The 22,752-nt window shown below is 35.0% G+C and overlaps 1 protein-coding gene across 14 annotated transcripts in view; it reads right to left on the reverse strand.

Moving 5' to 3' along the window:
- Window positions 1-22,752, reverse strand: part of DGKB (diacylglycerol kinase beta) — an 814,277-nt gene that overhangs the window by 506,105 nt on the left and 285,420 nt on the right. For all 14 annotated transcript variants that reach the window (XM_074379543.1, XM_074379541.1, XM_074379540.1 and 11 more), the window contains 4 exons: window positions 20,314-20,433; window positions 11,548-11,665; window positions 9,081-9,169; window positions 8,881-8,997 (listed from right to left, as the gene is read on the reverse strand). In XM_074379543.1, coding sequence (XP_074235644.1) covers window positions 8,881-8,997; window positions 9,081-9,169; window positions 11,548-11,665; window positions 20,314-20,433 — 444 coding nt within the window. The remainder of the gene's footprint in view (window positions 1-8,880; window positions 8,998-9,080; window positions 9,170-11,547; window positions 11,666-20,313; window positions 20,434-22,752) is intronic.

The following is a 22,752-nucleotide window of genomic DNA, read 5'->3' on the forward strand; positions in this document are numbered from 1 at the left end:
ATAAAAATTTATCTGTATATTGTATTTATCAGCTCAACATTAAGTTAGTGTATAATCATACAATGTCATATTTATTTTTAATATGTGTGAACCCAAACTAATATTTTTATTAACTTGGTCACAAGTTTACATTAAGGTGTTATAACGTGGTGCTTAAAATAGCGATGTTTTTAAATTGAGATGGTAGTTTTTTAAAAAATTACAGATTTGGTAAAATAATACTTGCTTGCAGGCATCTAGAGATTTCTCCCTCCTGCACTATGCATCAATTTGATACGAACTGTTCATACTTTAGAAAATAATATGCATTTCAAAAAGAAAACATGTCATGTTCTAAACAAAAAAGAGCCACATCATTTTTCGGTTTTGAATCAAAAGCTACCCAATTTAAGACTTGGCTACATTAATTTCTACAATATACATACCTCTGTGAGCAGTTAATTATCAACTAAGTATAGGAGTCTAATGAGTGTTGATTGATTTTTAGTGGCAGAACAGTGTCCGAGAGGGATTTCTGTGGTCCTAGAATCTAAAACTGTTGTCATGCTAATTCCCTGCATTGGTGTTGAGGTGATTTGTACTATAACTAATGCACATTAGGTTACATTACATGAAATAAAAGTATCTTTACACATTCATCCATAATTAGCAGCTCCGCTTCTCGATGGCATATAAACTTCTCTATAAAAATGATTTAATCATATTAGGCACTACTGGTCTTTGTCAAGAGGTAAGAAGCGCTGAAGATAGAGAAGCAGTTGAATGTAGTATAGAACTAAATAAACTGATACTGAGAGAAAATTAAAATATATAGTTTCCTAAAATAAACTTACTGACCGGTTGAAAATGTATTATTAATTTATTGGACCTAATCAACTTTCTTAGAATAAACCATGGCCATGGATGTTTGGATTTAAAGGTAACAGATGATCAAGTGTCGAGGAGGTGGATCAACTCCCCCGCCACCAAAAGCTATGTTGAAGTCCTAACTTTTCAATGTGAACTTCATTGGATATAAGGTCTTTCTAGATGTATTTAACTTAAGATGTAGTCATTCTTGGTTTAGTTGGACCTTAATCCAATGACTGGTGTCCTTATAAGAAGAGGGAAATCAGGACAGAAAGACAAAGGCATGGAGAGGAGAAGGCCATCTGATAACCCAGGTAGAGATTTGAGTGACGCAGCTGCAAGACAGAGATCCAAGGATTGCAGACAACCACCAGAAGCTAGGAAGAAGCAGAAAAGGATTCCTTCAGAAAGCCTTCAGAGGGGAGGATAACCTGCTGAAATTGGAAATTCTAGCCTCCAGAGCAATGAGTGAATACATTCTTGTTTAGACACCTATTTCATGGCAATTTGTTACAACAGTCCTAGAAAACTAATAAACCCAGTACTATAAAAATTGCACTAAGACCAAAGAAAGACTATGTATCTTAAGACTGCTGTACTATGAATGTCACAGAAAAAGAGCTTTTGCTCTTTGATCTTGGGCAACTTCCTTAACACTGGGAAAACAGACTCAGAATCCTCTACAAAGAAAAACAGATCCGAGATAAAAATCTATTTGTGTTTACATCAAGAAAGTGTTGACATATTACTCTTGATTACAGTGTAAAGCTATACACATGACTCTGAGGGCCACAGGGGCAGGACATACTGAGTCTCATGCCAACACTGACTACAGATGCACAGTCAGAGGCCTCGGCCTCCTCCGTGCTTCCATCCATGTGTTTCCAACAATTTGCAACTGATATGGCAAGCAGCGACTAAGCTCTCTGTATAGTTATTTGAGTGTTACTGATGTAAGAAAGGATGGCAAAAATAAAATTAATTTAATGACAACTTTGGGGCATTTAGGTTAGTCTCCCAGAGAGAAGGAAAGAATCGAAGACTCAGATAGAATCACAAAGTAGATAAGCTTACCACAGTGTATGTGAAGGGACAACTCTGTGTATTGGGGTTTGGGAATTTCAGAGTATAGGTACTGATAATTGATCCCATGAAATTCTGGCCTTTGCATAGCCAAATAAAACTAGAATGGAATTTCCCAGTTTGATTACCACTGTGGTGCATATCCCTGGGTTTTGTCTAGGCAGTCGTAAGGCACTCTCCCAGAAAAATAAGCACATAGTAGGATCTATAAGAAGTTTAATAACGATATTATTATCTGATACATAGAACCACACAATGCAAGAAAATTCTCCTAACCAAGAAGTCTATGTTTGATAATATGCAGGAATACCTTATGATTGTATTAAGACTAGAATCTGGCAGCTAATAAATACATCTGCATAACCATCAACATTATGACATTGTTTGTAGCCAAGAGTTTTAAAACTGAGGGCATTATGTTAGGAGTACTGATCATTTTACAAGTTGTGAATCAAATTTGTATGACAAGGTTAGTTTATGCAAAAACATATATTGTGAAAGCCAATGTGAAAATACGTATCATTTTCAGGACCACCTATAAAGTGTAAAAGTGAATGCTGTGAACCTAAAACTGCTCTAAATAATAAAGTCTATTTTCAAAACCAAAAATCAACAAAATAAAGTTACATAATAGAATTCAAATGCTATTTTTCTTTAAGATACTAGTAGTTTTTTTTTGTTTCCTGATCAAGTGCTTACAGAATATTCATTTGGGCAAAATTCATTGAGCTCTGCCCTTTGGATTTAAGTGCTTTTCTGTATGTACATTTTCCTTCAATAATAAGCTTTCTACAGTTTGAAAGAATGAATAAGACCTACTAGTTGATAGCACTACAGGGTGACTATAGTCAGTAATAATTTAATTGCACATTTTTAAACAACTTAAAGAGGGTAACTGGATTGTTTGTAACTCAAAGGATAAATGCTTGAAAAGATGCCCTGTTCTCCATGATGTGCTTATTTCACATTGCACGCCTGTATTGAAACATATCATGTGCCTCCTAAATATATATACCTACTGTGTGCCACAGAAGTTAAAAATTAAGTGAATATCATAAACAATAAAAATTTGCTTAAACTTGTCACCGTATTTCATGGACAGGAATATAAGAAAAAGGCACAGCTGAGTCCTTCTTAGTGTTAATAAGATGCTGATAATTGTTTTAAAGATAACCTATATCCCAAATCAGCAAAACCCTAAACACTGAGATCCTCATCAGGAACAGAAATAAACTAGAGCACTGAAGACACTGCTTCTTGAGTAAAGCAACCAGTAGAGCACTAGAGAAAAGGAATTGTTTACTATTTAAAAAATTTTTAAACATTTTTGTTCAATTATCTTTGCATTTTTTTTCAATCTAAGGCATAAAAATCCTTAGCTCATTTTAAAATATACATCCAGAAATTCCCATTCATCTTAAGAGATTCAGTGCCATATGTAGGAAAGTCATATAATAGGAACCAGCTTTTCCTGGAAGTGAATTAAACACTTGGAAATAATTTCAGAGTTTATGACAACTTCCAGTAGCACCTAATTTAGAGCCAGATCTATGTTTATTAGAAAAAGCTGTCTCAAGATAGAAAGAAAAAGAAAGCGCGTGAATGTGTGTATGCATGTGTGCCTGCATATACTTCTTGGTGAAGTTGAGAAGAGAGTAGGTGTGCTGGTCAGAGAAGAAAATGGAATCTAAGAAGTCAAAAGAAGGAAAAACAGAAAGTAAATGTTCATGAGAATTTAGAGGAAAACAAGAAGACCAATCAACGACTCCTCTAAAAAAAAAAATCCAAAGGCCTGACTTGGAAGAACATATTCATTGGTTTACCCATTCCACTGGCCCCTAATATTTTCCAGTCTTGTACTTCCTAAGACTGGCATTTGCTGAAGCAGAAATGTTTTCACAGCACTGGAAATCTTTAAACATTACTGTTAGGAATCCAGTATATTAGTAAATAATATTACACAAAATTAGTAATTCATTTCAATGAAATAGGTGTTCTTTTTTCAGCACTAAATAAAATGCATCGACCTCCTATCCTGGTGAGTCCTGCCTCACTAGTGATAGCTCACCTTGACCAGAAGTGATTTACAACATGTTCTACATGGAATATCAAGAAAACACACTTTGAGAAGAAATGAACAGGTATAAGCAGTGGGATATTAAGGGTGTTATTAATCAAGACAGAAGAGAGAGCCAAGGTGAATATTTTGCCTCTCCCAGAGGACTGAAATATAAAACAGAGACTGGTTGCCTAAATATCAGAAGGCAGTCTTCCATTGACCTTCCTTAAGCTTTTCATCATTTTAATTTTGAAGTGAGTAGATTTATAAAAGAATATAAAATTTCATTCTAAGAACCTAACTTTGTATCTAACAAGATGGCTAACTAGTAAATCAAGAAATCACAAGTATGAGCTGAAAAATGGTGTGAAAATGGATTTTTATCTTTAAGTATTTTTTTAAGCTTACTTGCATATCTGATGGATTTTTGAGCATTGCAGGACAATATTACAAAACCAACCTTAAATAAAAACTGTGTTTGAAATTTAATATCCTACTGTAAGAAGAATGGTATATGAGTAAAGTGATGTTACTGAAGACTTCTCTACACTCAGTACTTTGTCAAGAACTTCAGGTGATCAGGAAACAATGTGTGACATGGAATATCAACAGGAGTAGACTATATTTAACAGTACAAACAATGGTAGCCTGTGCTGTGAAACCACTGGAGAGCATTTCAGTTTTTATTTGGATGTAGAATAAACGTACGGAAACTATTCAGAATCAAGATATATTCGTGTCAAGAAAAATTTCAAGGAAGACAGGCAATCTAACTCGTTTCCTAAGGTATGGGTAGAATTTAAGATAAGTGCATTCAAGGTAAGAGGATGAAAAAAATAATAGATGTGAAGAAAACATGGCCTCCCCAAGGGCCTGTCAACAGAAATACATAGCTATGGCAGAGGGTGTGTATAGAAGAGGAATATTATATATGGTTATGTTTAGGTTTGGTTCTGATTTTTAAAGAACTAAAAACCAAGTTGAGGCAAGGGGTGTTGAGGGCTGCATTTATTATCACAGAACTATTATAGATTGCTAAAGAAGGCATATGATAACAAATTAGTATTTTCAGAAGATCTTTCTGGAGGTGGTATGCAGCCTGCATTATAGGAAAAGTACCTTCTGTTAAGGAAATGAGCCAAGAGATTTTGACTCTAATCTAGTCAAGAGGTGCTAAGAGCTTGCACTAGGGCTGCGAATGTGGAGACAAAACCTCAAATCTGAGAGAGATATTTTAAGTAGGAAATGTCAAGACTCAGTGACAGGTTGTGTACATGACATAAAGGTAAAAGACAAGAGTGAAAAAAAAAATTGACTTACAACTTTTTTTCCAGTGAGTGGAAGCATGACAATGCCATGTCTGATAGAATGAGAGAGTTGTAGTAATAGTCTTCAGGAATGAAAATCCATCAGTTAGGCTTAGGATTTAGTGAGATTCAGGACCAGAGGATTCTGAATGTTTTTAGTGTATGTAGGTGCTGTTCTGACTTAGACTGGGCAACTAGCCATCCTTCTATAGGTGAGAGACAAATGACATAAGCCTTCTTCATGGCATGCCCTCTGGAAACCAGGGGTTGGTTCTGTGCACCCAAACGGTATTTCATACACCCACAAATATAATTGTTACATACTGAGCACTTACTATGTACGAGGTCTTGTCCTAAACACATCTGCAGAGATTTATTTTTGCCCCTTTCATGTTCATAACCATCTAATAAACTAGGTATCATCAACTTGATTTGATACATTAGGAAATCTGCCCAAACTGGTTACATAAAATGGTCCACTAGTAAGTGAGGAGAAGAACTTAAGAATCTGGTTGGTCTGACTTACAACAGTCAAGTCATTTCCAAAAGTCATATATAAAAGGAAGTAATAGCTTTTGGGCAAAACCCTGAAATGAAGCCCATCTTTCTGTTTCTCTCTACAATATGTCACTCATGAAACCCATTCAGATAGGCCTTTCCGAAGCCTAGAATTGGTAGTCTCATAACCCAATACTTTTATAACTGCTACTAGCTCTTTGTTCACAGTAATTTCTGGAAAGCGTAAATGCAAAAGAAAGTAAATTCAGTTGTTTAAAGGCAAGCAGTAGTAGTGGATAGTCGTCAGTCAAGAACAGATCCACCGTATGTTGAAATGTTCATGCAATGGCTCAACAGGAATCTGCAAATACTACTAAGTACATAAAGTTGTAAAGTAAATATATCCTGTTTATTCAAGGCACAAAATCAATAATTAAGTCAATGTGTCCCTAAAATTGATTAAAATTAAAAATCCAGAATTGGATAGAGGCTGAAGTGACTTTTGAGATATAGTCTCCTGGATATATAACTTTTAAAAAATTGTACAAGTCTTGTTTTATGCACTTAATACCCATAAGACCCCTGGAGCTCATGGTTTATATAAAATAAGGCTGAGGTTGGCTAGAAGTCTCAGGACCTGAGAGAGCTTAGTAAAAGGGCAGCATTTACCTTTTTCTTTCGTGCTTGCTTTGCCTTATTCCCATCAGAGATCCCTGGTTAGCCTGTCTCCTGAGTAGAACTTTGATACCGATTAACTGATTGATTTAGCAATAATTTTGAACAGATATTTAAGACATTCACTGTTTACACAGTGCCATGCCATAGGACACACAAAATCACATTCAGCTATCCGATGATATTAAAGAATAAAATGTTAAGGGTATATCGTCTTATCTGATTTGGGACATACAATCTTTAGATTTTAAAAAAGTACAGTTTATTTAAAAGTGATATCCTTTATCTTCTAAAAGAAGGTGCCTCTTTCTTTTCTTGTAAGGCTAGGGTCAGGAACAAGACCAAAGCAAACGCATAACTTGTGAGTTGTAGGGTTAGGTGTAGTTTCTGGAGTACCAGACAAGAAGAACCATGAAAACAAAAAGGAAGAAAATGAGAAAAACAAAATGTAATAGAAAACAAGGAAAGGAAGAATTTTAAGATGCTTTGAGTACAAATAAGAGACCAATGGCAATGGTACCTTTGAGGACAGTGATTCCCATGACTGGAAAGCGTAGAAGACAGACTTCACAGAGATTAAACAGAGAAAGAAGGAGAGGAATCACATACAGAAAACTCTAACAGTTTTGAAATTTTCCATTAGAAAAGTTAGTGATGTATGTTTTTGGAGTGTTCAAACTGAGTACACACTTAAAAATATTGATTATTTAAGAAATGAAAAAGAAAATATGAATAATAAACCCAAGACAATATTTTTGAAATTTATGAAGAATAGGAATACAATTGGAAATGCAAAGAAGAAGTAATTTCTAATATTCTCTAATCTCAGTTCATGTTAAAGTTAAGATTTAACCAGCAAAATATTCACCATATGAAAAAAATAAGTGGAAACCCCCTACAAGGTCAGAAACAAAAACTACATATTTTTGTAAATGCTTAGCAAAAAACAAACCTGATTTTAAAAAGGTGCATGAATGTTTTAAAAAATGAAGTAGTTGCGATCTTCTTAAAGCTGAGAATTCAATATGTTTGAATAATTCATGTGTGTAATTTGAATCATCGTTAGACATTTTATTATAATAACCACTTTTTAAAAACTATCTTTCATAATTTAGAAAATTTCAAATGTAAATATAATTTAACTAATAGCTGAAAATGATTTCAGAAAATGTGTTCATTTAAAAGAAAGTACTTAATTGTATTTTTGAAGTGTAAGTCAGTTATTTTTCTCATTATTCTGTATACGCACGCATTCGTGTGTGTGTGTGTGTGTGTGTGTGAGAGAGAGAGAGAGAGAGAGAGAGATAGAGAGAGAGAGAGAGAGAGAGAGAACACTTAAGAGAATTGTTTAATCCCTGGCTTGAGGGCAGTACACTGGGGGACACGATGGAGACATTTATTTGCTTAACTGATTCAGTGCCTCCTACTGTTTTATTCTGACAAAAGGAAAAATTTTAGTCCATAATATGAATACTCACTCTATGCTGGAAACAAAACTCCAGCTCCATATATATTTTTGTATTATATTATCAAGAATAGCTATTCTAGAAAATGTGTGATTCTAATTGACCCCCCAAAACTACACATGTAACTGTAGAAGTACCATCTAACATCTGCATTCATTCCAAAATTTTTTTCAAACTAGATTTGACAATCATTGAAACCAGGTAGAATTCGAAAGTTTCCCAGAAAAGACCGATTTATCTCTTCTTTCTTAAGTGTGAACACCATCAGTGACTAGCATTTACAACAGTATCTCTTACACCCTAATGTATTATTGAACAAGAAGGCAACACTACGTGGGGAAGAAGGGTAAAATGAATTTTTAGAAGCATCGAGATCTAAAATATGGCCTCCTTGCACTTCTATCTAGTCATGTGGTTAAGGACAATTTGCTTAATTTTTTTTTTTTTGGTCTTTGAGTCTTCACTATATAATTGTATCATTGAAGCTCATTGTTTATTTGTCTAATTCTTTTAAGCCCACAGATTTTGTGAGTAAAATAAATGTACAAGAAGCAAACGAGAAAACTCTTTATCAAAAAGGATCGCGGAGTACAGGGAGAACCAAGTTCTACCCAATCATTACCCTACTCCCATTTGCTTAATCCTCACCATGGCCTCTGATTACCTTCCTGGGAACCTCTAGCTCTCCGTGGAACACAGTTTGAAAACCACAGCATGGTATGATGTCTTAGATGGTCACCAGCTCTAAAATTCTGGATTCTATGGAGACAAATATGACCCTGAGCCTATCTCTTTGCAAATAAGCTGAAATAAGAAGTTTCCATGGTTTTATGCTTATACAGAGGTTCAGGAAGCCCTTCGAGGGTAGGACTTTAAGAGAGCATGAGATACACAATCTTCAATGGGGGTAAGTGCTGAGATTTGTTTTCCAGTTGCTACTCACTGTGATCTGACACCAAACACAATGCAGTCCTGTCAGGCCCTGGTAACATTTAACAGTTTTGTGGCACTTATCACACTTGGTTGGGCAGTTACCTTCAACCCAGTAATGGTGCATGACCTAGAACAGAATGACATCATTGTGGTAAGAGGACACATCATACAATCGCCAACTTCAGAAAGCAAGCATGGACACAAACTTACATCAGTGTTCTTTTTGGACTTCACATAGGTCTTGATGCAAGAGGGAGGTGCTCTAGCCACACAGCGTTCATGGACTGTGTACTTGCAGACTGAAAGGAAACAGGTACACAAATTCAGAGCTAATCCTGGTCCTGGTTGTAATTTCATAGAGAAAGAATGACATTAACAGAGCCTCATTTCATATCCACTGCTCCCTAATCAATCCAATCAGCCACATCAAGGAGAAGCCCAAGTCGACTGTTTTTACCATGGAATATAAAAGGCCAATTAGTACAGGAAATATTATGCATGTGAAAAACCAAGGCTCCTCTATCATGGCATAGCAGGAAATGCTTAATTAAATCAGTCCTCACTCAAATTTTTCACAATAATTCCCAGATGACAAAATATTAAAGACAAATTGATGACTGCCAAATGGCTTGGTGTCATTTGCTAGAAGGAAGAGATCTATATTTTACAAAGTATAGGCATGAGAGCAGCTGGCGGGCATAGGAATAAAAGCCCATGAGTTTATGCTATTTTGCCTCTTATCTAAACCTTAAATGGCTGATTAGTCTATTTCCAGAGAATAGATTTCATCAGACATGCCAGGGCTTCAGTAGAAGTTCATTCTTCACTTGCCATCATGGCATTGTTTGTCCAAAAGCAACAGCCTTTGCTGGGCGGCATATGCAAAAATTTATGTTACTATGCAAATACATACATACATAAACATAGCAAATATATTTATCTGGGTATGTAAACAATATGTGTCAGAAAACCAAGACATACATTTTCGGCATCTTCAAATTCTTTATGGTTTGAGTCTGAATATGATTTAGGGTCAAATACATGTGTTCTTTTAATGAAATGCAAATTGAGTTCTAAATGCACAATACTTAAAAATAACCATGTGGCCTCCTCAATAAAAACAAAAACTAACCACTCCCTGGAATTAGAATGAAACACACTAAATCCACGCAATATTTATACAGTAAAACTCTTCCAAAATATTCACATCTGTGATTTTCTTTGGCAACACTGAGGGAAAAAGCATGCTTTCTCTTTTCCTCCATATTAAAAATAATATTGAGTATTGCATTCACCACACTAATCAGTAAAAACTTATCAGTGAAATTCTCACTCTTTATACATCATTCATCTTACTTGAGAGATATCATTTTGTTTTATGTGTTCTTACTAACAAACTCTACCGCAAAAATTCCTTTTCTTAAAAATAATAGAACACTAAAAACAAAGTACTTCTTTTGTATATGGAGAACGTTCTAGTGTCACTAACATGTAATTAACCTTTCAAACATGGCTGTCAGAAACCATAATGTTACACATGGCAAATTTCATGTAACTTTATTAAAATCCTTAAATAGTTCAGATACCATATCCATATGTTGCACTAAAACATGGTATTAAATGTCAAATAATACATCTGAGAGAAAGGAAGTTCTCAATCATATTACCAAAGAAACTTCTAGCTAAAAACAAACAAACAAACAAAAAACCTATAAACCATTGATAGTATGGAAGCCATGTAAGAAATAAGATCTAATTAAATGCACAATTATGGGATGTGTTTAATGAACTTGACAAATTCAGTAATTCTTTATAAGAAGAAAAGGTTGGAGAGAGAGAAATTGATGGTTTAATGGAGAACTTAAATGAAGAGGATATAATATCAATATCTACTCATATTTATCAGGACTATCATGGATTGTAAAATTTTCTCAGGTAGACATGCTATAGATTTAAAAATGTTTAGGTGATTTTATGAACTAAATGTTATATGCACTTTAAGAACATTCTCATTGGCAGTACTGAGTTAACAGAATAAAATGAAAATTGCAAAGATGAGTGAACTGAAATTTTAAAAATGTTCACAACTCATTAATCATCAATGCTTTACATTCCAATATCTATTAACCATATATAAAGATTTTCTTTATGGTAGCATTAAAAATAATAGGCTTGGGGTGTAAAATTAGTTTGTATTTCTTGCGATTTCTTAATTTGAATGCAAATCTATTTTTAATCAATTAATGTAACTTTTAAAAAAATACCCAAAGGAATCAACTCATTATAAGGCATCCATGTGAATAAAGTGACTAACTTGTGTAGAGGTTGGGGGAGGCCAAATACGAATAAGATATAAGCATAAAAAACTAGTGAAAATCTTCAAAATAATCCCAGAAGAAATGGGAATCATGAATAAATTAAACTACAGTGGAAAGAAAATCACTGAAGACTTGGAAAATGTCCTTCATTCTTTTCCAAGGGTAGGCTTTTCCAAAACTGAAGAAATAAGTTAGAGTTACCTAAACATTCAAAAACACACTACAGAAAAATATAAATCACATGTGCAGAGATGGTCCAGATCGGTTTCTAGGTCTCCATCTACAAAATCAGACCATTCCATGAAATCCACTTTTGCTCAATCAAGGGGATGATGTCCAAGCAGAGCAAATGTACTCACAGGAACAGCAGAGGCCCTGCTTCCCCACGCCAATCAGCATATTCAGGCAAAGGTTGCAATAGGCAGGTTTGTTAAAGTGCTTCAGTCGCCACACGTGCTGTCCATCATCCTTCACGTTCTGCATGGGACAGTAAGAGAAACAGATTTCACTTAATGAAATAAACAGTGAAAGATGTAAGTGCCAATAAAACTCAGAGCTGGACTGAAGCATGTGAAGACAATCTGTTATTTCATCCCTGACTTTCTCCAAGATCACTGCAGAGCCTTTAGAAAAACACATGTGCTCTAGTGAAATGAGATAATGCTAACAAATCACCGATGCTATAGCAACCCACAAATTCTTGTCTAACATCAACAGTTCTGCAGCATACCCCAAGCCATCATCACAACCCGCCACATGGATCAGGGACGTGACTGCCTCTCCTTTAAATACTTTATCCTTATCACAATTCCATAGACAAATAAATGAATAAAGAGAAAGAGAAAATACCCTTCAGTCGAAGAGCCTGATAAATAAGAACTTGCAAAGATGTCATTAACCCTGGATTACTAGTAGTAACATACAAAATTCTTGATGGTGATCAGGTCATGTAAGGTGGCAGAGGAATGGGATGGGATGGAAAACTAATACTAAAAGGTAAGTTATTGGTGATATTCCAGGGCTTCATTTGAGAATCCCATATTCCAATTTATATTAATATGTTGAGTATGCTGCAAATAGTGTATTTTAAAAGGTAAACTTTTTGAAGGATTTATGTATGTTACCATTGTGTTTACTCCTCTCTTATAAAATATAAGTAGTTTAAATCTGACAGAAAGATAGTAAAAACATTAAAACTGTATTAATATTTTTAATATTAACAATCACTATAGTTATTTGCCACATTACAACCTTGAGTTTAAATTAATTCCCACTTAACTAAAAAACTTTCACATTTTTTCTCTTCTGAGTAAAACTCTCTCTATCATAATAGCTACTCCTGTATGTGTTTAATCACAGCTGCACTGTTCAAGATTAAAACAAAATGAAATAATATGATGCTTAGGAATCTCTTAAACTCCTTACAAGAAGGTCAATATATTAAATTAAATTATTCTGTATCATTACTTTTGCTTTTACTTTTTTCTCCATTAACATTTACTTTTTGTACTCTAATCACCAAATCATATGAAACAGTTTAACATTTATTGGTATGCTATTGAAAACGTTATTTATCATAATTTTTCAGGTTAGCCAAATTGTCATATTTCTTAGAATACATTCACCTAATAATTTTTTTAGCACCTACTAAGTGCTTGGGCACTAACATTAGTCCCGTAGTAGTGAGACAATATAAATATATTCAGAACGTCTTGTTTCTCTTGATAATAAAATATTAATAATAATGCTCCTAACAACTTTTCCTACTCCCAGGAAAAGGATAAACCACTAGATTTGTAATACTAGAGAAAATCTATAGTAACTAATTCTTACATTGGAACCAAAAATGTCAAATTTGCATCATAACATAAAATATTAATGAAATGCTTCCTGGGCGATAATTCTCAGTGGGTCGCTTGAATTTCCTCATGTTTTGCAAGCAGAAGCACCGTCCTTTCTTATTCTTTCTTTTTAAGACTATCTTTTCAAAGACGTTTGAGTAATAAATAACCTAACCTTAGTCAACAGAGACGTGTCTCCCTCCAGAGGAGGGTGGTGGTTTACTTACTATACTTGCAGTATAATAAAAATAATCACTCCCTTGTAGGCAAAGGTTAAACGGGTTTGTTTACTACACGTTACGACTCCTTTAGCTTTCCTAAGCCAAGGTTTCCAAAACCTGATGCTATGCACAAACATTACTTGTGTTCCACTCTGTAGTTCCCATGAGACTTTGGAGGCAAGGTGAACTCACACTTGAAGCTCCTATTGCTTGCTTTGCTGTGAATACAAAAGTCCATTGTCTCTGACTTGGGAGTCTTATGTCCTCTGGGAGCATCCATAAAACTACAGCAAGCTAACACACTAACTTCTAATAGGGTACATTTTGGACCCTTTACAATTCTTGACAATGCTCAGATTTACCTTTCTGACAAGGGACTAACAAACTCAACAAACACAGCTATGCAGGTGTCATACAGAAAACTTCAGAAAACACAGGTGTTTCCATTTTCTTTTAAAACCCAGGAAATAGGCTTTGTATTAATTTCTGAATATCATTTTCTGGTTTGGGTGAGTCATAGATTTCTAGTAGCTTTACCACATGAATAGAATACTTTATATATTTAACTTTGCTATATTTTCAAACCTGTCTATATTTTAAAATTTCTATTCCCACAAATAATATTTAAACATCCTTATGTGGAAAGGTTAAACATGGGGTTGTTAATTTTTTAAAAACAAAATTAATATTTTAAAAATTGAAAGTAGTAGCTAAGTGCTGAAAAACATTTTAAAGGGACAAAAATCTAATTTTCTTATGTATTACTGTTCCTGTAATTCTTGTCATTTTATTTTTAAATGGTTGCCCATTACATGTGAATAAGCTTCATCCTTTGAAGAACACATATGGACTAAGTTAGCTGGCATTTTCCTTATCAAAAAATAAACAAGTCTGAACGTGGGTGTTCTGTCAATCAGAACACTTAGCCATGTTACAGGCTGCAACTGATGTACAAATCCATTACCCAGGCATAAAATGCTTTACCAAAAAAACAAATTAAATAGCTTTATAGCTCTTAGCTGGATACATTGCCAAAATAGTCAAGGGATGAAATATGTATGTGACTTCTTAAAGAGAAGAAATTGAAACCAGGAGCCAATTACTTCTCAGCAGTGCGAATTATACTCCAACTCTCTCTATTTTCATGTCTTGTCTTGTTTATCTTACTTAGATTGTAAACTTAAGGGAAAAGGGAAAGAATCTGTCCCTTATATTCTATCAGCCAGTACAGCATACTCCTATTAGTACTTCTATTGAAAAAATATATTTATTGCCAAAAAGGGAATTCATTTTTTATAAAACAGAAATAAGCAAGGCACCCAGCAAGGCTTGATTCTTGGCCTGCTATGAAAATGTGGGTAAGCCATTTCACCTTTCTTCTTATTTTCCTCTCTCATGAAATGAAAGTACCCACTTCCCTTCTGCAGGCCATGGTGTGAGGTTTCATTATACAAGACCTGTGAAGTCAACTTGGTTTCTCGGAAGACTGGTGTTACATAAACAGCAAATACTATTACCCTCATTGGGTTGAGTTGTGTAACATCCCAATATTTCCACCAAAAAATTGGAGAAAGAGACATAAAATTTCACTTTATTTTATTAAGATTTGCTCTTTTTTCATCACCAGACTTAACACTGCCTATTATAATGAGGCAGTTCAGGTCTGTACTTACAACAGAGAAATGCTTAATGAATCCTAGGCTACTCCATGCTGAGAAGGAACTTTACGTTTTTTCCCCAACTCTTACTTCCCTAGAAGGCAAAGCGGTATTTCAAACGAAATAATGCTCTTCAGAACTGTTAAAAACCTATTTCATTATCCTAGTGATTTCTAAGGTTTTAGTTTTTCCATAAATACTTGCAAGATCACATAAATGTTCAAGTGAACTAGGGCTGCTTTAAATAACTGTTTTTCAGGAGACCTCAAGGAGAAATTTCACTGACGTCCTAACCCAAAAGCTTTTCTCTCCCCACACCTAGCCATGTTTCAACTGACTTAACTTACATATATATGAGCTAATGTTACAAATTACTTCCAACTCATTCAATAATAAAGACCATTAAATTACCTTCTTTTTTTTTTTTTTTCAAGTTCTCAAAAAATTACGACAATGTGAAAGAAACTTCTCTTTTAGACAAAAAGATGAGCTGTATTAGGCCTGGACATGGAGAATGCAGAGAAAAGGTTTACAATTCTAAGGGGAGTTTGTCATCAACTGTTCATCTCCAGACCACACATTGTAAGGTCATCTGCCATTTCTGAGGCTCAAATGCAAAATCAACAGCAGGTAACAACACCACGTAGTCATTTTTCTTAAATGACAAAATCTGGAATCCCAAGACGTTTTGCATTCATCTGGTTTTGTAACTGTTTTCTAGATTGAGCAAGGTATAGACAGCAGAACAAAAATCCTTAAGCAAACTAAAAACTTTTAAAAAGTTATGTGCTGAATATCAGTTTCCAAAAGATAATTTAACCTACTAAGAATACATCGTCTTCTGTCTTCTACTCTCCCATCACTCAAAAATTTCATCAGAGAACATATTGTATATTACTTTATTAAGAGGAAACAAAGGTGTTCTAAACCATCTCAATTAAAGGTAAAGCTTAAGTGACCTATAAGAATTGAAGACCAGGATTTTATGCAAACATATGGTGAGACCAAAATAGAAACCATCCAGAAACCATACAGGCTACATATGGGTACGACAATCCACAACAATGTAAGGTATCCCTATTTCAAGCTAGGCTTCTGCTTAAATGTGAGAATTTCTCTTCTCCCTATAATATAAATTCGTGAATTTTCCTTGAAAAATTCAATGATGAGCCAAACTTACAGATTTCAGAAATTGAAGAATTATTAATTATCTTGTTCATGCAGAAAGAGTATTAGCAAAGACTAACTTATTTTCCTGAGCAACTCTTCATCTTTCCAGAGAGAGCAACTGCCTGGCACAAAATGACCTCGTTAGTTAATAACAGAGCCAGAATCTGTTATTTGATCAGTTTGATGACTTTCACTGCTCCTATGCTAACTGTCCGTTAGTCCTCATGTCTTGCTGTGGCTGTCTGATTGTGCCAAATAAAAGGTATTAGATTCCTTTCTCCCAAATGATTTAAAATAAATTAAAACTTTTTCTGTTTGTAATCTGAGATATTGGCAAACTACCGCACTGACTCAAACCTGGCCAGCAACCTGTTTTTCTACAAGAAGTTTTATTGAAACACAGCTTTTCTGGTTCATTTACATAATTTCTGTGATTGAATTTATGCTGGAAGAGCAGAGTTAAGCAGAAGTGGCTGAGACCTTATGGCCCCACAGCTAAAATGACTTAATATCTCTCCCTCTGCAGTTTCCAATCACTAGAACAGAGTCTACCACTAGACAAAGTTATTTAGCAAAGCAAAACATTTTAATTACATGGGATTTTTAAAAAACCCAATTCTCCAATGAGATGAATTCTGAAGGAAGAATGAATAAGTCTCAGATATTAATTTTTACTGTGGTAATCAGAAACACGAAGCCATCTAAATTCTCAATATTCCTTCAAACGTAAAAGACACCAAGACACTATACAATTTTTCATCCATACATCTTGGATTTCGTAAAGTTTGTAGAGCCTCTTCTAAGAAATGGCTCTTACTCTCCAGCATTTGGATTAGAATCTGGTCCTGATCAACTCCATGTCTGATTTTGGTACCAAAACAGATATTCTTTAAAATTGACTAGCTTTTAAACTACTGTTGATGGAGAAAAATAAATTACAATGAAATCGTAACTGTTGGGACTTCTATTAGACGTGAAGATTACTCTCCCAGGACTACTTCCTTTGCTGTGTCATTTGGCTAAGATACCACAGTCACTTTCAAATACACTGTGGTATTTTACATGCACTATCAATTAGAATCTACTCCCTGAGCTCATAATTGACAACAGACAATAATATCTACAACAACATAACAAGGCAAGCTTCACAATAAATGGCCAACTTCCAGCTGCAGTATCTAGATTTTCAATTAAACAAGCAAAGGTGAGGGGATAGAACCACGCATCAAATTCTCTACAGGCAATAATATAACACATTAACTGTCTACGGAAAGGAAATACATCTCAATTACTAAAAAAGTCTCCCATTACTCAGTTGTCTTGGTGTCATTCCTGCTTTTTAAAACAATTACCATGCCTTAGAATTAAACAGTTCTAACAAATAGATGCTGTATTTTGTGATCATTACATATGATTATACGGCTTATACATTTTATTAAAAGATAGCTTAAAATGTGAGTGGCTTTCTTTTATAAAAAATGAAAGAAAAGGGAAATTTCTCCTTTTAAAGTTGTTCTTTACAGAGATGGGGGGCAAAATCTAATCTCAGATTTAAGGTGCTCTCTTAAGGTTAAACAATGTGACTCTGCCATCTAGTGGCCATTTCTGGAAACACAACTCTGGAACACAGCTCTGATTGCTATCCTAAAACCCTAAATAGATTTATTTTATTTAGCTCCCAAAACTCCCATTTTGCTAAAAACATTTTTAAAAAATCACAAACACGATTAGAGGGTAAATTGTTTATAATTAATAGAGTGCACCTTAAATGCACAGAACTGCCTTACAGTTGAAATAACACTACGCTAGAAACTAATGAATTTTTTTAACTCATTAGTTAACTCATTAATATTTGTTTAAAATACTTTGAGTTAAATCCATATAGATTTGTGGACTCTATTACCTGTGCTAATTTTTATAACTTCACAAATATCTACATTTATAAATTAAATACTAAATAATGTATCAACAATAGTTTCCAAAGAAAAACATCATCATTTCAAAACATCTCTTGTAATCTTTGAAATACAGGCCAGTGGGCTGGGTGCAGTGGCTCACGCCTGTAATCCCAGCACTTTGGGAGGCCGAGGTGGAAGGATCTCGAGGTCAGAAGATCGAGACCATCCTGGCCAACATGGCGAAACCGCATCTCTCCTAAAAATACAAAAATTAACTGGGGGTGTTGGCACATGCTGTAGTCTCAGCTACTCGGGAAGCTGAGGCAGGAGAATCGCTTGAACCTGGGAGGTAGGGGTTGCGGTGAGCCAAGATGGTGCGACTACCCTCCAGCCTGAAGACAGAGTAATAATTGTGTGTGTGTGTGTGTGTGTGTGTGTGTGTGTGTGTGTGTGTGTGTGTAGGCAACTGACTGTCCCTTTCTGCACTTTTCTGTCCCACCCTCGACTACCAAATGATTTGCTTGCTCATCCCTACATCTTCTCTCCTCTATCATCTTAAAATTTCTATAAATACTTAGAATATAAAACTTTTAGCTTTACCAACATAACATTTCCTTCTAGAGAACCATTATTATTGGAATTTTATCACTGAAGTCATCTGACAACAATTTTTCATTACAAATTTTCAACAATTTCAAAACAAATTTTCAACAATTATACATTAAACCTTCAAATGTCAACATTTTGTCAATTTTTCTTTTGTTTTCTCTCAGTAGTCTGATTTACATACTGCTTTTTGTCATAAGGTACATGAACAATTAAATAAACATAAATATCTCTATAGTATACATATATAATTTATTTACTTATATATGTATACTATAGAGATAAGTATTATAGTATAAAAAGATAGTTACATGTAGTATAAGATCTTCAGGTACAAAGAAATATTGTTTCATGAGATTTTAAGTCTAGAAATATATATCTATTAACAATAATATATATATATTCATTTTATATTTACATAAATTAGTTTTTTCCATGTATCACTCATTATTATTTTATTGTTTTCCATCCTCTGACCATGTCTCAAATCCCATGGGCCTCATAAAAGGTAAGATTCAACTGAGTTTAGAAGAATTTGAAGATCCAGGTAAAAAAGGGACAAATGGTAATCTCTTGAAGCCCATTATTTATTCCCAAAGTGATACTTATTCCTAAACCCTCAGCTCATTTGTATACTCCTAAAGCCCATTTATATATTCCCAAACCCATATGTGCCGACATATTTTTATATACACTCATATGTTTCACAAACACAGTAAGATATCTTGAGAAATGACTTTTAAAAACTTGGTGTCTTGAATAACTATGATATAGTCTTGAATCTGTAAAATTGTTTCAGCTGGTAACTACAAGTATAAAAAGTTTGGGGTTTGGCAGCAAAGCGGTGAACACTATGTTCTTACATCCCAAGACTCTAAATATTACAATGTCATTTTGCTTTACAGCCCTTATGTTCTTTGAAATTAAGTATACATATTACTGTATACATATTATATCTGATTTTAATATAACTATTAATGCTGAATTCAAAAATCTAGCATCCACTATAGACTTCATCAGATTTTTAAATTAACAATAACTAAAATCCACTTCAAGGCTGGGTCAGCAAGATTTGCTTTCAAAGTTATTATATTGCATTCTGATCTTTGGCTTATTTTGTTCCTTCACAACAGTATTTACTTGCAACCAGAGGAACTACTAAAGGAATCTTTTCACAGGCATAGAATGAGGACCTAGCTGATGCTGATACAAGAACAACTTATGTTTATATAGGTTGGTGCAAAAGTCGCAGTGGCAGAAACCACCCATGACTTCTGCACCACTATTCTTTAAACCACTGCAGATATTTAACTGCTTCCTCCAAGTACTGGTTATCAATAAAATAGATTACCTTTATGGGTAGAAGGAATAGTGAACTAATGAATCACCACAGGAGACACAGAACACGATAATATTGGGGAGTCTCTTGCTTTAGATAATATGAGGAGGTCAGTATCTTAAAAACACTAGATTGTACTTTAAACAGAGGAAAACAAAAGAGAGAGAATATATTTTTAATCCTAAAGTAATACCTAAATTGAATCAATATATATGTGGCATCTATGTAAGAAGTTACTGTCAAATTGCACGATGGCATACTTATTAAAAGTTCCAGGCACTCACTACATGCTTAACGGTAGAAAAAGGGTCAGATCAATTTGCAATAAAAATGTGTCATGGAGAACCCCACTGACTCACCACCAGGCCACCCTACTCTGTGTAAATGCTTACATTTTCCAGGCCCAGGAGCACAAGAAGCGGAATTGTTGTCATTCCTCCTTGAATCCATTCCTCCAGGGACACGGTTCCATCATGATCATAGTCAATTTCTTCCATCATTTCATGGAGAATCTGGAGTAGAGGAGATAAAGGAAAATTTGTGATCAATCAATAAAATAAATTTCATATGCTATAACATAGGAAATCGGGACTATGAGCTAAGTGGAGAGTTGGGATAAATGTCTTGGTAACTCAGTACAACATTAATTCTATTACTAATGAAGAAATGACTTTGCTAGGATTTCTTTTTTTTTTTTTTTTTTTTTTTTTTTTTTGAGACGGAGTTTCGCTCTTGTTACCCAGGCTGGAGTGCAATGGCGCGATCTCTGCTCACCGCAACCTCCGCCTCCTGGGCTCAGGCAATTCTCCTGCCTCAGCCTACTCAGTAGCTGGGATTACAGGCACGCGCCACCATGCCCAGATAATTTTTTTGTATTTTTAGTAGAGACGGGGTTTCACCATGTTGACCAGGATGGTCTCGATCTCTCGACCTCGCGATCCACCTGCCTCGGCCTCCCAAAGTGCTGGGATTACAGGCTTGAGCCACCGCGCCCGGCCTTTGCTAGGATTTCTAAACCTGGCCCCTTACACTGATCACTTTTTAGAAATGAGTGCTTAACTTTGTAATATTTTTCCAATGAACAGCACAGCTAAAACCAGAAGGTATCTTTAAGTGTGAAAGTGGTCTTTTAATCACTTTTGCCAGATTATTTTTTAGATTTGTATATCTGCCAGAAAATGTCTGAACAAATTAACTTCATGGCAAAGAGCTCATATAATTCTTTGCTAAGTAGTAAGGGGCGAGGGAATTTAGTTGCTTTTAATTGCCGATCAGAATTTAATAGAGTCAAGAAGTTAAAGGATCAAATCATGTTTAATTAAACTTTGTTTCTAAAGATGACTTGCACTTAATGTCTTAAAGTGTTCTCTGCAGTGTTTGTTTGCATTACATTTACTTCTCTGTGATATGGTGACAATATCAGAACTCATCTAGAAGGGTTCTTGTGAGGATTGCATAGGCTAATGCATTATAAGCAGATGAGCCCCGGCATATAGAGCAAGGGCCATACAGTGTTGTGTTGTTATTAATGGAAAATACATGTGAGTTCCAAACATATTACCCTTGGTTGCTGGGAAAGCAAAGTACTTCCCATCTAATGCCATCAAGATGGCACACATAGTAAGAATGCTAATGAAGAAAGGGACTCACTATCTTTATACAATACCAAAATGTTAATCAATTTGGAAACAGAAATAAATGCAGAGTGCATTAGAAAAGAGACTGGAAAAGACACAAAGCATGAAAAATCCGATTTGTTGGTGGAAGTATTGTCTGCCTAAACACTCCTGTGCTTGGCGTCTTTGCTCAGGAAGTACTGTATTTCAAAGTTAGATTATTGTTCTTCCCCTGGCTTTCAAGAGCATGCTGATAAATTAGTGGAAATATATACACCATAAGAGAAGTGAAACGATGACATTTATTTCAGATGGGTGATGCTTTCCTTTTTCTACCTAATAAATGTGATGTTAAAGCCATCTTCTGACCACAAAGAATTAAGATTGAACTTAGGGTAGAGCCTGGCTTAATTTGATAAAAACTTCCAGGGACACTTGAGTCTTCTCCCTACGACAATCAACCTCAAACGTTCACTTCTCTGTATTTATATGTGCAAACCTATCAGAACCCTGCTGATGTTTACATTTCTTTACAGTGAGAACTATTGAAGACTTAGGCAAGATGATGAGGCAGTTCCCAGGGCAGCAGACATCATGTACGACTTTGTACCATTTCAGCTCCCTGGAATAGGAGCAGACTTGGCAGAAACGCACCGGTCAAGTAATGTTACAGATTTACTTGTATTCTCCAGTCAATAATCTGACAGTAGGTATCTGTTGCAGAAAGACTACTCAGCCACCAACTGTCTTCTTCTCCTAGCATCCCGATCTCCCCTTTCTCAAGTCCACACACGCACCCACACACACACCAAAAACACTTTTATTGAGAAGTGGTAGTGGCCACTGTTTTGAAACCTGAATGGAGAAACAAATCGCCCTCCCCGTCTCCCTCTAGTGAGCACAAACTGGCTTGACTGATAGATGACTAATCTGTACAGGTGGAAAGGTGAACAGGAGAGGAGAAAGCTATTGTAGATTAGCATAACCAAAAAAAGCAACAGAACTAATAAGCAATCCCTGACTTTCAGTGAAAATAATATTAAGGTGAGTGAAACAATAAATTAAATACATGTTACCATCTACATTATTAGCCCATATAGAAATGGTAACCTGTTAATGACATCTGCCACTCCCTATAAGCACAGCATATACATTTCCCAATAGTTGATTTAAAACTGGAAAAATCCAAATCCTATTAAGAATAGGGAAATGCTG

The sequence above is a fragment of the Saimiri boliviensis genome, chromosome 10 (assembly GCF_048565385.1).
Source record: "Saimiri boliviensis isolate mSaiBol1 chromosome 10, mSaiBol1.pri, whole genome shotgun sequence".
NCBI lineage: Eukaryota > Metazoa > Chordata > Mammalia > Primates > Cebidae > Saimiri > Saimiri boliviensis.